Genomic DNA, 13801 nt, shown 5'->3' with positions numbered 1-13801 from the left:
CATCTTGTAACCTCCCCAGCGTTTAGAACAGTAATGCTTAGTAAATGCCATTATTATTATTATTATTCCGATTTCCAGGCCCATACTCTGTCCACTAAGCCACCTTGCTTTCTCTCCTCTCCCTCCTCTGGTCATCTTTCAGGGATTGTGTCCAACCTGATTAGCCTGCATCTACCCCAGCACTTAGAACAGTGTGTGACATATAGTAAGCACTTAACTACCATTATTATTATCTTCCCAGATATTCCATGTTGCTTCCTGGAATAGGCCTCCACTCTAAGTAGCAAAGACATGCCCTGCACCTTGAGTAAATGAGGAGTACGCTTCACAACAGCACATCAAGTGGATCAGAGCACAGAACTGCCCACTACTGGGACCATATGGGGAAATGCTCTTCCATCACCACAGTGAATCCTTAATTAACGCTACTCATTTTGCAAAGAGGGAGGGGGACTGGATTAAAGAGTATCATTGGCTACTGAAATATCATACAAAGCTCCATGCTCTACTAACGATGAGATCCTTTCAGTCCTACCCTAAACAAAAAGCCGAATCAAGTAGAGAGCCTATGGCACGAATCTCTGAAGAGGCAGCAGCAATGTTCAATGGCATCTTGGGTATCTGAACAGATCTATTTTGGAAGCTACTAGAGTCTCAAATAAATATGGAATGAAATGTTGGCCATGCATAGGTATTTTCAAACAATCTGTCAATATAGCACATGGACTGAGCACTTACTGTATGTGCAGCACTATACTAAGCACTTGGCAGAGTAAAAAACAACACAGTTGGCAGTCACATTCCCCACTCACAACGAGCTTACAGTCTAGAGGGGGACACGGACACAAATATAAATAAATTGCAGATATATACATAAATTCTGTGGGGCTGAGAGAGGAGTGAAAAAAGTAGCAAATCCAAGTGCAAGGGCAACACAGGGGAGTGGGAGAAGAGAAAATAGGGGCTTAGTCAGAGAAGCCCTCTTGGAGATGTGCCTTCAGGAAGGCTTTGACGTGGGAGAAGAGTAACTGTCTGTGGGATAAGAGGAGGGAGGGTGTTCCAGGCCAGAAGCAGGATGTGGGCGAGAGGTTGATGGCAAGGTAGACGAGATTGAGGTTCAGTGAATAGGTTGGCACTAGAGGAGTGAAGTGTGTGGTTTGGACTGTAATAGAACAGAGAGGTAAGTGGGAGGGGGCAAAGTGACTGAGTGCTTTTAAAGCCAATGGTAAGGACTTTTCTGTTTGATGCAGTGGTGGAAGGTTCTTGAGAGGTGGGGAAACACGGATTGAACATTTTTGTAGAAAAATGATAGGGGCCTTTCAGCCTTCCCTCACAAGGCTTATATTCTTCCAATCTTGATCCTTCAAATGCAATAGAATTTATCTGTGCTATTTATAAGAAAAAAAAAACAATCCTAAGAGCTTAAGAACTGCCATTACTAGGACAGCTCACAGTTCAGTCGGCTCAGTGTTGTGTCTTGGATGACAACAGGATGATTGGAGGAATTGTGTGATGGTTATCTTCCTTAATTAAACAGAGTAGTTATCGGGACCTCGACAATATTTTCTTTAACGTCAGTAATTTGTCCTCTATATCCACATAACTTTACTACTAATAAATCATTTTGGATGTTCCATGATCCTGTCCAAACCCTTGTTAATTTTCAGCCTTTGCATGATTCATGTGGACATGAATCCTATATGCTTACCACTCAATGAATGAAAAAATATTTCTTTTTGAACCAATCACTTTCCAACTTCATCCTGCTTAGTGGGATTAAGTGAAGAACAACTCCTTGGCTCATACTCTGTGCCCCCTTCCTGATTTTGTCTTCAATCAAGGCCCCTCTCAGCCTTCATCCTTCATCATCATCATCACTAATAATGGCATTTATTGAGAGCTTACCATGGGCACAGCACTGTACTAAGCACTTTGGAGAATACAGAGTTGGTAGACAAATTCCCTGTCCACAACGAATTCACACTCTAGTGGGCGGGAGACAGATATTAATATAAATAATTTATAATACACAGTTTACAGATGGGTACACAAGTGCTGTGGGGTTGAGAGTGTAGCAAATACTAGATGCCCAAAGGTCACAGATCTAGATGCATAGACACAGAATGGAGAGGGAGCCAGGAGAAAAAGGGCTTAATTGGGGAAGGCCTCCTGGAGGACATGTGACCTTCATATGGTTTTGAAGGTGGGGAGAGTAGTGGTCTGGAGTACATGGAGGAGGAGAGAGTCCTAGGCTAGAGGGAGGACCAGGGAAAGGGGTGGGCAGTGAGATAGGCAAGATCAGCGTACAGCAAGTCACCTGGAGCTAGAGCAGTGAAGTGTGACCTCCACTCTTTGGTCTGAAGAGTCCCAATACTACAGTACCTCTCTGGCTATGGCCACCCCACAGTCCATGCAGGGATATATCCTGTGTCATTTGTGGATTTACCGTAGCATACATAAACCTTGCCCCTGGTGATAAATCAATCCTCTCCCCTAACTCCCACTTTCAACATTTATCTTGCTCCACTTCCACATCCCAAATCTGGTGTGTCCCCTGGCTTCCCTGCCCCACCCTCCTCTACCACTCCATCATGCTCCAGTATTATTTTATTTTTTAAAAATAATCCTAGCCGCTACTGCAAACCACGGACATGGCACCAGCGCTGCAAATCTCACACTTAGGTCTGCTTCCCCTTCGCCATGTAAAACTAATCAACAATAAGGCATTAATGCTACCTAGCTTTTCACTACAAGCAGCTGATCAGCAAGAGAAGAGCCAGGTAAAACCTCCCCACTGGACCCGAATGATGGCCTTGAAGACGGATTCATGGTTTTGTTACTATTTCAGAAACTCCACCATGCCCACAAAAACTTGGTAACAGCTGTTGCCAAGGACCACTGCAGAGCTAATGAAAGAAAAGGGCCCAAAATTCTCCATTACAGGTCGCTCTGGCCTGTAATAGCATAAAAATCATGTTCTGGAAAGTTGGTGACTCCAAGGCAACAGAGTTGGTTTTAGGAATGGTGAGACAGATATCACTTGAGGCCACCAATTTGAATGAGCGGAGGACAGCAGAAGACTCAGATCTGGGGATAGAGGGACACCCACCTGGGAACCTCTGACACCCAAAGCCACCTGAGGGAAATATCCCTGGCTGAATGGTTCTCGGGAAGGGGGGAGACTGTAGTCAATTTGGTGATTGACTACACCCAATTTGATAACCAGCAGGAGCTCCAGAATTCAATCATGGCACCATGCCTGGAAAACTGCAACACTGTAATCACCAAGATCAGGGAGAACCTGGAAGTGGGAGGAGAGGCATCGGCACAGTAAATTATTTTTGGAATCTTGTTTTCTAATAAATCCCATGCAGAAGGCTAGTGTCGTTTGGGAAACGTGCCACTTCTAGTGCATTCACGGGTGAGATGCATCTCTCGTTGCACTGCAGGGCAGCTGAGCCCAAAGCTTCCTGGCTTCAGGCTGGGGAGAGGGAAATTTAAGGAAGGAAAGCTACCACGGTGACATTAAGTTTGGGGCCATAAACCATTGGATTGCTTGGAACCGCCGAACACCTAACCAACACCTGCCTAGCCAGGCCAAGCGGAGTCTATCAATCAATCAATCGTACTTATTGAGTGCTTACTGTGTGCAGAGCACTGTAGTAAGCGCTTGGGAAGTACATCCTGAGTTAAGGCTACTGCTAGAAGGAGATTAACCTCTGATTTTTAGAATACCTTTTTCTACAAAAGAATCGCTCTCCAGAACATGAAGGCCAGTTTTCAAGGAAATAGAAGCCTTTGACAGGAAGAAGATACCCAGTTTCCCTCATGCTCTCATCCGTTCAGGCTAGCGATGTCAGACCAACACTCCCTAAGTCTTACAACGTCCTAACCAAAAAGCTGTGATGAAAACATGTGTTAGGGAAGATAAAGATCAAATTACATGAGAGTGAGAGAGAGAAAAGGAAAGTAGACATGCAACCTTTTTCTTTCAATTTCTACAGATTTACACGGGAAAAGGATGTTTTAAGACCTGAGTTCAGAGCTCATATTTCTTTGCAAGTTTTTTGATTGTTCAAATCAAACTGTCTCTTCCTAAGGAAAAATCTAACCTCCCTAACACACAAGCATGTCCTAAGAAAAAACCCTAAACAATAGATTCCTAAAGCCAAAAGAGAAATGGAGACATCTACCTTATAACAAATTCTTATGACTCCAACTCCCAGATGACTGATATACAGCCAAAATGACATGAGTACACATAAGATTCTCAGTAAGAAACCATTAACGATATTTATTGGTTGCTTACTATGTGCAGAGCACTATACTTGGCGTATTCTGCACATAGTAAGCATTCAACAGTCAGTCAATCGTATTTATTGAGTGTTTACTGCTTGCAGAGCACTATACTAAGCACCTGGGAAAGTGCAATATAACAATATAACAGACACTGCCTACCACTGATAGACTATAACAGAGTCGGTAGACACGTTTCTTGTCTACAATGACCTAGTTTGTGCAGCTGCTCAGTTAAGATGACTCAATCTTTTCACATTAGGAGAAAAAATAAGGTCAATTGTTTTCTGTCTCCCCTTTCGTGCTTCAGAAAGACTTCTGAAACAAGTGTTCTGCCACTCTGAGCAGGACCCTACAGTAGGAATTGGGACAAGTGCCCTGAACTGGCCTTTGGAAAATACAGCCTTAGATACTACCTAGTGACCCTAACTGAAACCACTGTGCTAAACTTCCCCACCTCTCTCTGAATCTTCCCTATGCCCAAAATAAAGTTGATGATGATAAAAGGATCTCCCATCGGGAATAACAAGCAAGCTCCGGTGAGAATAAAATTTCAGAAAGACCAATCTTCATATTTTATTTAATGAAATTCAAAACATGACCCACAGAAGGGTTACAGGATTTTATAATACAGTACCCTTCAAGACGGATATACTTCTTAGGGGAAATGTGAAAATCCTTTTGAACCATTAAAGTCAACTCAGGGCTTGCCTACACCAATTTACTCTAGAATAAATACCAAATACCAAATTACCTTTGGCCGAAACAGTATCAGCTTTTTAACTCTGAGTCCGGAAAACACTAACTCTTCTGGATATGCTTCTCCAGTATCAAAGCTATAATAATAGGCAAGAACAATACAGCTTGTCAGTGGGTCCTGATTCAGAAGTCTGAATAATAATAATAATGATGGCATTTGTTAAGTGCTTACTATGTGCCAAGCACTGCTCAAAGCGCTGGATCTCAAGAAGCACAGGGTCAGAGGAAAAAATGGGAGAAACAGTGTGGGAGAAGGGGAGATAGCGAAATAGGAGGGAAACATCAAATCCAGTAAGCGTTCCTGGATCCTGAAATCCAGAAAAATGGAGTACGTCCATGTGCGAATTCATGCACAACCAAGTCTGGGTATTTCCAAAGGAGACCTTGTTCTACCCACAACCTAAGGTACCACAGTCATTTAAGGAACTGTAGGAAGTCCCAATTTTCAAAACAGGTTCCCTAAACTGCATTGGCTGAACTGTTGGTGTTCCATCCTAGTGATCAATCAATCAATCGTATTTACTGAGCACTTACTGTGTGCAGAGAACTGTACTAAGCGCTTGGGAAGTACAAGTTGGCAACATATAGAGACAGTCACTACCCAACAGTGGGCTCACAGTCTAGAAGTGATGAGGCTGGTTGAAGCTTCAAGGATTCTAAGCTGCTATCTTTGACTGTCCCTAATGCTGCTGAACACATCTCTTGACAGAAAGTGGACAACTGCAACTGAACCACTGTCAGCCACCATGAAGAAAGGGGAAGACTAAAATCCTCTTTCCTTCTCTCAACTCCAAGTCCCTTGCCTACCAATTGAATAATACAATGATGCTGCAGTTTTCATAGATTTATAATAATAATAATAATGGTATTTTTAAGCACTTACTATGTGCCAGACACTGTACTAAGCACTGAAGTAGATACGGGCAAATCGGGTTGGACACGGGCCCCGTCCCACACGGAGCTCACAGTCTCAATCCCCATTTTACAGATGAGGTAACTGAAGCACACAGAAGTAAAGTGACTTGCCTAAGGTCACACAGCAGACAAGCGGCAGAGCCGGAATTAGAACCCATGACCTTCCCACTCCCAGGCCTGTGCTCTACCACTGCGCTATGCTGCTTCCCTATTCTGAAGATATTTAGATGCCCATATTGTGAAATTTTTCAAATTCCACGAATAATTGGACATCTTACCATCAGTGTAAAATACGTCCAAATAACTGTGGAACTGGACAAATCCAAGCAGCCTTCACTTCCAACTCCACTTCTGCAAGAACTGTATGGACAGTATGTATGTTTCTGTATGGACCGAAAAATCTCTTTTCCAGCCAAACCCCAGTCCAATCCTAAATGGGGGGGACCCAACCTCAAATCCAAGCGAAGATATGGAGTAAGGCCACACAGACACTGTGGGTTTGTGGATGCTTGTCAAGGTAACTGCTGGGACTTTTAATCCATCAGAGAGGAAAACAACAAATGTGATGAATCAACCCACCCAGTGTAATTATGAAGCACTTACTGTGTGCAGAGCACTGTACTAAGCGCTTAGGAGAGCACAATAGACATATATAAAAATGCACCACAAGCATTTGATGATTCAGCAGGGCCAGAGATGCTAGGCCACGGTAGCTCCAGCTCAGGAAAAGGGGGAGGAAAAAAAGAGGAAGAAGGAAGATTGAGGCATGAAGCAAAGTCTTCCTGCACTGGTCCAAGCCCAGCGTGGATCCAATCAGGCATTTTTCTCAACAGGTCCAAAGCCAACCCAAGCTCATGGAGCTTCTAGCCTCCACTCATATCGGCTCATTGGAGGCTACAAAAATCTTTCTGAATTTCTGAAAGTGATTTTTTTTTAAATGGCAGCCCTGACAATAGAGTGCAATTACAAAAATAAGAAATTCTTAGGGTCTGGACATTGCTAACATTCATTTTTTTAGAGTTCTCTCTTCCAGTTCCCGGGAGGGGTCAGAGCAGCAGTTCTATTTTAAGCAGTGGCCACTCTGGCCTAAGCCACTACTTCCCCATAAAAACGTATGTGTGTGGTCGGCTTAAAGCAACAGCCTGGAGCGTAAATGCACAGTGACCCAACCCTGAAATACTCCCTGACTGAGCCTGCATTTCCCCTATTTGCTCTCCTTTCTGCATCACTTGTGCTCTCAGAGCTTTGCGACCTACACTCCCAAGACTGAGGTCAGGCAACCCCAGCCTCATTTAATGGAAAGATATATTTCTGGATCAGTCCAACATCAGATTATTATATATCTAAGACAAAAATGACTTCTGCTCCACTATATCTTTTTGTTCACAAAAGAGATCGTTTTAATAAGTCAAAAATACTTTTTTTTTTTAATTGAGTACAGCACTGATCCCAGGCTCATGCTGATCCCCCAGTCGGGATGCTCCTCTACATCTTCCAAGCACTCCTAAGATCCCACTTCCTCCAAGAGGCCTTCTCACACAGCAACCAATTGGCAGAGCCGGAATTAGAACCCAAGTCTTCTGACACCCAAGCTTGTGCTATTTCCGTTAGGCCATAATGCTTCTCTCTTTGAATTCTCCCAAGGGCTTAGTAGTGCTTAACCTTCAATAGGCACTCAATATTATTGATTGGTGCCAGAGAACCACCAAATATTTCATAAATATTAATTTCCTCTCATTTAAACTGGTCCTTTATGGATGTCATCCATCTACTGCAAGCAGCGTAATGAAAATAGAACAGTCAGAAGCAATTCTCAATTCTCATTATGTTGCCTTGAAAGGGTAATGTGTCCTGTCTATAGCAGGGCCAGAATATCCATTCTAGTTTCCTAGCCCATCTTTTGAAGACGCAAGTGTAATTTTGGGAGCCTAGACTCTTCGTTTGGTCAACAATATGGCTCTGAATATAATAAAACGTTCAATAAAGAAGCCAAGGATAGGCATTTGAAGAGGAAATTGAGAAAATAAAGGATCACTTCTGAGACAGATTCTTTTCAGTATCTTTACTCATGCCCTAAATAAAAATATCAGGAACTTGTTCATCCAACTCACAGTTGAAAGTAGAGATGTTTAACTCTTGGAAAAACAAATACATTTCAAAACTGATTTGTAGCAATCAGAAAAATGGTCCCAAAAACCAAACAAAACCCATGAGGGGTAACTGCATGGCAGACGTAGGGACAAACTGTGAGCTCGTTGTGGGCAGGGGTCATCTGATATACTGTAGCCTCCGAAATGCTGAGTACAGAGCTCTGTACACAGTAAGCGCTCAAATACAATTGACTGATTGACAGAAAGGAAGCATTACAAGTACAGGATGGGGAAGGAGAAGCTAAGCAAAAGGACCGATGAAAGAGATCTGGAGGTCACAGCTGACCAGAAGCTAAATATGCATCAATAATTTACTACTTTTCTACAGATCAGTAGTATCTGGATATATCAATAGGTGAGGGACATATAAAGGTCGAATATCAGAGGCCATCTATCCAGGATCCTCAAAACGCTTATAAGAGCTTTGGGGTTACTCAACTTTCACTCACCCATTTTAGAAATAAGTACAGGAGTTGTACTTCCCGAGCGCTTAGTACAGTGCTCTGCACACAGTAAGCGCTCAATAAATACGATTGAATGAATGAGTGATGTGAAACTGAGGCCCAGAGAACTGAAGTGATTTGCCCAAGGGCAAACAGTGAAGAGTTGGTGGAGCCATGGAAACTCGTTTTGTCTATCTCTGTCTGTGGCGAGAGAGTGTGTTTGTGTGTCTGTGTGTGTCTGTCTAGATGGTGAGTCCATTGTTGGGTAGGGATTGTCTGTATTTGTTGCCAAATTTTACTTCCCAAGCGCTTAGTACAGCGCTCTGCACACAGTAAGCGCTCAATAAATACGATTGAATGAATGAATGAAAGACAAAAAAATGATAAATGGGGAGGAAAATAAGTTCTATAAGGAATAACTGAAGAAACAAGTCACTTTGCTAGGGTGAAGGAGTGACAACTGCCTTCAAGCATTGGTGCCAACTTTTCATTCACAGTAAAGGGGGTGGGCTTTTGTAAGGGACAAAGAAGATTAAGTTTAGGAGTGGCAGGCAATCTTCAAGGAGATAAGTTCGAAAGTCTTATTCTTTTCAGGCTCCCTTAAACTCTCAGGTCTCTTAGAGGTTTGAGATGAGCAAAGATGAGCCTACAGGGATGATGATGCCAATCGCTCTCAGGAAGTTCACACCTGCAACTGAAAATATGAAGGATTTTTAAGGGGAAAGGGAGGCTGATCAGGGTGCCAACTTGTCATTTTGAGGACAGAGCACTATGGAGCTTAGAGGAAGAGAAGGAGGTGAAGGAGTCAAACAATTGTGTTTATTTAGTGCTTACTGTGTGCAGAGCACTGTACTGAGTGCTTGGGAGAGTACAATTCAACAGCTGACAGACATGTTACCTGCCCACAAGGCACTTGTCTTATAGGAGGCGCTTATGGAAGGAAAAGAATGAAGAAAAAAAGGGGAAAATGTATGGGAAAAGAGAAAAGGAAAGATATGAAAGAGGGCCCCTGTGTCTCTTACTTCCAATGTAAGATTGCTCCTTTTGTTCCCATGGAGTAGGATTCCTCTGACACCGACCAGTTTTTTCATTTCCACAGATAACCAATGAAGAAGAAATGAGATAAGTTAAAAGGAGAAATTTTGTTTGGCTCTAAGGAAGAACTTTTTAACGGTCAGAGTAACGAACCCTGGATTAGTCTACATGGGAAGTCATAGTTCCTGTTGTTCCATTGCTGGAGTTCTTTAATCCCAAATACCAACGTTTCTAGACGGGTTGTCATTAGCCTGCCTTTCCTAGAAAATGTGACTTTTCGTTATTGGTATTCTCCTTCTGGACCCACTAGGTCACAAAGCTTTTCAGAAATTAAATGTTAAATGTGAACATCAGTTAACATTAAATGTTAACTGTTTAAATGTTTAACATCAGATAAATATTAAATGTTTAGCATCAGAACTAAATCAAACACAGTCTTATTTAAAGATCACAAGATCAGTAAATACGTAAACTAAGACAGAGCTTGGCATTCCATCCCCATTTCTGTCTACCACTACGTGATGCTAACCCAACAAATCAACTGTTGTGACTTAGTTTTCCCTCTCCCAAACAACCTCAAAGGCAGTTTAAGAAAAACATACACAAGTGGTGAATGCTGAAAAATCACTATAGCTCTGGGCACACAAAGGAGAGGCATTTCATGGACCAATGTGTGGAAAATACTCTCCCTTCCTCTTTAGACTGAAAGTCCAACAGAGCTGGGGACCCATTAGATCATCCTGCATCTGCCCCAGTACTTTGCACAAAAGTGGAGCCCATCATAATTACTAAATCATCGGCTTTGTAAATAGAGAAGCAGCGTGGCTCAATGGAAAGAGCATGGGCTTGGGAGTCAGAGGTCATGGGTTCGAATCTCTGCTCCGCCACTTCTCAGCTGTGTGACTTTGGGCAAGTCACTTAACTTCTCTGGGCCTCAGTTCCCTCATCTGTAAAATGGGGATGAAGACTGTGAGCCCCATGTCAGACAATCTGATTACCTTGTATCCTCCCTAGCACTTAGAACAGTGCTTTGCACATAGTAAGTGCTTAACAAATGTCATCATTATTCCAGCGCCTGGAACAGTGCTTTGCACATAGTAAGCGCTTAACAAATGCCATCATTATTATTCCAGCGCTCAGAACAGTGCTTTGCACATAGCAAGTGCTTAATAAATGCCATTAGTAGTAGTAACTGTGAAAGAGGATAACACTTCTCCTCCATAATCTCTCTCTCGTGCTGTTTTAGGGCAACTCCTGATCTGAGGAAGTTGAAGGGAATCTTCCCATTTTGAGTAAAACATGAATTTTGAGTCATAGATGAGGATGGAAATAGAGAGTCACAATTAGGAAGCCGCGTGTATTCTCGGTAGGAGCAGGAAGTGTTTTACATGCCCACACAAGGCGGCCTCCCCAGACACTGACAGACACACACAGACACCACCGCCGCCCCCCCCCCCGCCCCTCCGCCCCCGTCTTTGTCAGCGAGGCTACAGTCACCCCGAAAAGAGGCTGAGATGGAGCTCCCTGCGCGGGGCCGAGCAGAAAAAGGAGGAGGAGAAGAAAGAGGAGAAGAAAAAGGAGGAGAAAAAGGAAGAGAAGAAAAAGGAGGAGGAGGAGAAGAAAAAGGAGGAGAAAAAGGAGGGGAGGAAAAAGGAGAAGAAAAAGGAAGAGAAGAAAAAGGAGGAGGAGACAGAGGAGAAGGGGGAGGAGGAGGAGGAGGAGGAAGAGAAGAAGAAGGAAGAGAAGGAGGAGGAAGAGAAGGAGGAGGAAGAGGAGGAGGAGGAAGAGGAGGAGGAAGAGGAGGAGGAGGAAGAGGAGGAGGAGGAAGAGGAGGAGGAGGAAGAGGAGGAGGGGAGGAAAAAGGAGGGGAGGAAAAGGAGGGGAGGAAAAAGGAGGGGAGGAAAACGGAGGGGAGGCAAAAGGAGGGGAGGCAAAAGGAGGGGAGGCAAAAGGAGGGGAGGAGAAGAAAAAGGAGGAGGAGAAAGAGGAGGAGGAGAAAGAGGAGAAGATGGGGGAGGAGGAGGAAGAGAAGGAGGAGGAAGAGAAGGAGGAGGAAGAGAAGGAGGAGGAGGAGAAGGAGGGGAAGAAAAAGGAGGGGAGGAAAATGGAGGAGAGGAAAACGGAAAGGAGGAAAAAGGAGGGGAGGAAAAAGGAGGGGAGGAGAAGAAAAAGGAGGAGGAGAAAGAGGAGGAGGTGAAAGAGGAGGAGAAAGAGGAGAAGGAGGAGGAGGAGAAGGAGGAGGAGGAGGAGGAGGAGGGGAAGAAAAAGAAGGAGGGGAAGAAAAAGAAGGAGGGGAAGAAAAAGAAGGAGGGGAAGAAAAAGAAGGAGGGGAAGAAAAAGGAGGAGAAGAGAAAGGAGGAGAAGAGAAAGGAGAAGAGGAGGAGAAGGAGGAGGAGAAGAAAGAGAAGAGGAGAAGAAAAAGAAAAAGGAGAAGAAAAAGGAGGAGGAGAAAAAGAAAAATGAGAAGAAAAAGGAGGAAAAGAAAAAAAGGAGAAGAAAGAGAAGAAGAAAGAGAAGGAAAAGAAGAGGAGAAAAAGAAAAAGGAGAAGAAAAAGGAGAAAAAAGAAGAGGAGGAGGAGAAAGAGGAGGAGGAGAAAGAGGAGGAGAAAAAGGAGGAGGAGGAGGAGAAAAAGGAGGAGGAGGAGAAGAAAAAGGAGGAGGAGGAGGAGAAAAAGGAGGAGGAAAAAGGAGGAGGAGAAAAAGGAGGAGGAGGAGAAAAAGGAGGAGGAGGAGAAAAAGGAGGAGGAGGAGGAGAAAAAGGAGGAGGAGGAGGAGAAAAAGGATGAGGAGGAGGAGAAAAAGGAGGAGGAGGAGGAGAAAAAGGAGGAGGAGGAGGAGAAAAAGGAGGAGGAGGAGAAAAAGGAGGAGGCATCCCCCGAACAAAGCCAATCGGGGCTGGACGCAGCCGGGAGGGATCGGCGCGGGGAAAGGGCTCCACGCGGACGGTGGGGGTTTTTTCCCCCCTTCTCCGGGTCTTTCTCTGGGTCTGGTTAGAGGCGGCAGCAGGCGGCCGGGGCCGCACGCAGCGCTGCGCTGCGCTGCTCTGCTGTGCGCTGCGCTCCGCGGACGGCGAGGGGCAGCAGGACGGACGGACGGACGGACGGAGAGGGCCCCAGGGTGGGCGGGCGGGCAGGCAGGGAGGGAGGGAGGGACCGTCCCTCCAGCTGTCGCCGATCGAGCGGTCCTTCCCAACGGCTGAGTCCAGCGCTCTGCACACAGTCAGCGCTCAATAAATAGCAATGAATGAGTCGGACCCCATCGCGCGCTTCCCCGGGGTCCGGAGCGGGGATGCGGGCTCCGCCCCGGCTCCCTCCCCGCAGGGACAAAGAAGCGGCGAGGAGGGGCCGGCGGGTGCACGGCCTCCCCAAAGCCTTTGTCCCCTTTCCCGCCCGCCCGCCCGCCCGCCCGCCGGCCCCGCGTTACCCGGGTGAGTAGCGGTCTCATCTGCTCCCCGGCCCGCTCCGCCTCCATGGCCCGACGCCCTCCTGCCGCCGCCGAGCCGAGCCGAGCCGAGCCCGGAGCCGAACGAGCGGGAGACACGCGCCTGCGCGGACCAGCTCCTCTGCACGAAACGTGTAGCACCGAGCGGCTTCGGGTCCGCCGAAGCCCCGCCCTCCCCGGCTTCCGCTCGCCCATTGGCGGAGCCCGGATACACGCCCCTCCCTGATAGGGCGGGCCCCATCGATCGACAGCTGCGCCAGCCAATCGAGGGTGAGGCCTCGCTTGAGCCCCTCCCTCTCCCCGCCCCGGCCCCGCCCTTCCCTGGCAGTCATTCAATCGTATTTATTGAGCGCTTACTGTGTGCGGAGCACTGTACTAAGCGCTTGGGAAGTACAAGTTGGCAACACATAGGGACGGTCCCTACCCAACATTCATTCAATCAATCAGTCGTATTTATTGAACGCTTACTGTGTGCGGACCACCGTACTAATCAATCAATCAATCAATCGTATTTATTGAGCGCTTACTATGTGCAGAGCACTGTACCAAGCGCTTGGGAAGTCCAAGTTGGCAACATATAGAGACGGTCCCTACCCAACATTCATTCAATCGTATTTATTCAATCGATCAATCAATCAATTGTATTTATTGAGCGCTTCCTGTGTGCAGAGCACTGTACTAAGCGCTTGGGAAGTCCAAGTCGGCAACATCTAGAGACGGTCCCTTCCCAACATTCATTCATTCATTCATTCATTCAACATT

The 13801-nt window shown here is 45.6% G+C and overlaps 1 protein-coding gene across 2 annotated transcripts in view; it reads right to left on the bottom strand.

The window, feature by feature from the left end:
• SLC4A7 (solute carrier family 4 member 7) overlaps positions 1–13098 on the bottom strand; it is a 130386-nt gene extending 117288 nt beyond the window's left edge. For both annotated transcript variants that reach the window (XM_038759797.1, XM_038759786.1), the window contains exon 1: positions 13022–13098. In XM_038759797.1, coding sequence (XP_038615725.1) covers positions 13022–13069 — 48 coding nt within the window. In that variant the 5' untranslated portion in view covers positions 13070–13098. The remainder of the gene's footprint in view (positions 1–13021) is intronic.
• Positions 13099–13801: the final 703 nt, after the last annotated feature.

This window comes from Tachyglossus aculeatus, chromosome 2, assembly GCF_015852505.1.
Source record: "Tachyglossus aculeatus isolate mTacAcu1 chromosome 2, mTacAcu1.pri, whole genome shotgun sequence".
NCBI lineage: Eukaryota > Metazoa > Chordata > Mammalia > Monotremata > Tachyglossidae > Tachyglossus > Tachyglossus aculeatus.
This window is presented reverse-complemented; position numbering and strand designations above follow the sequence as displayed.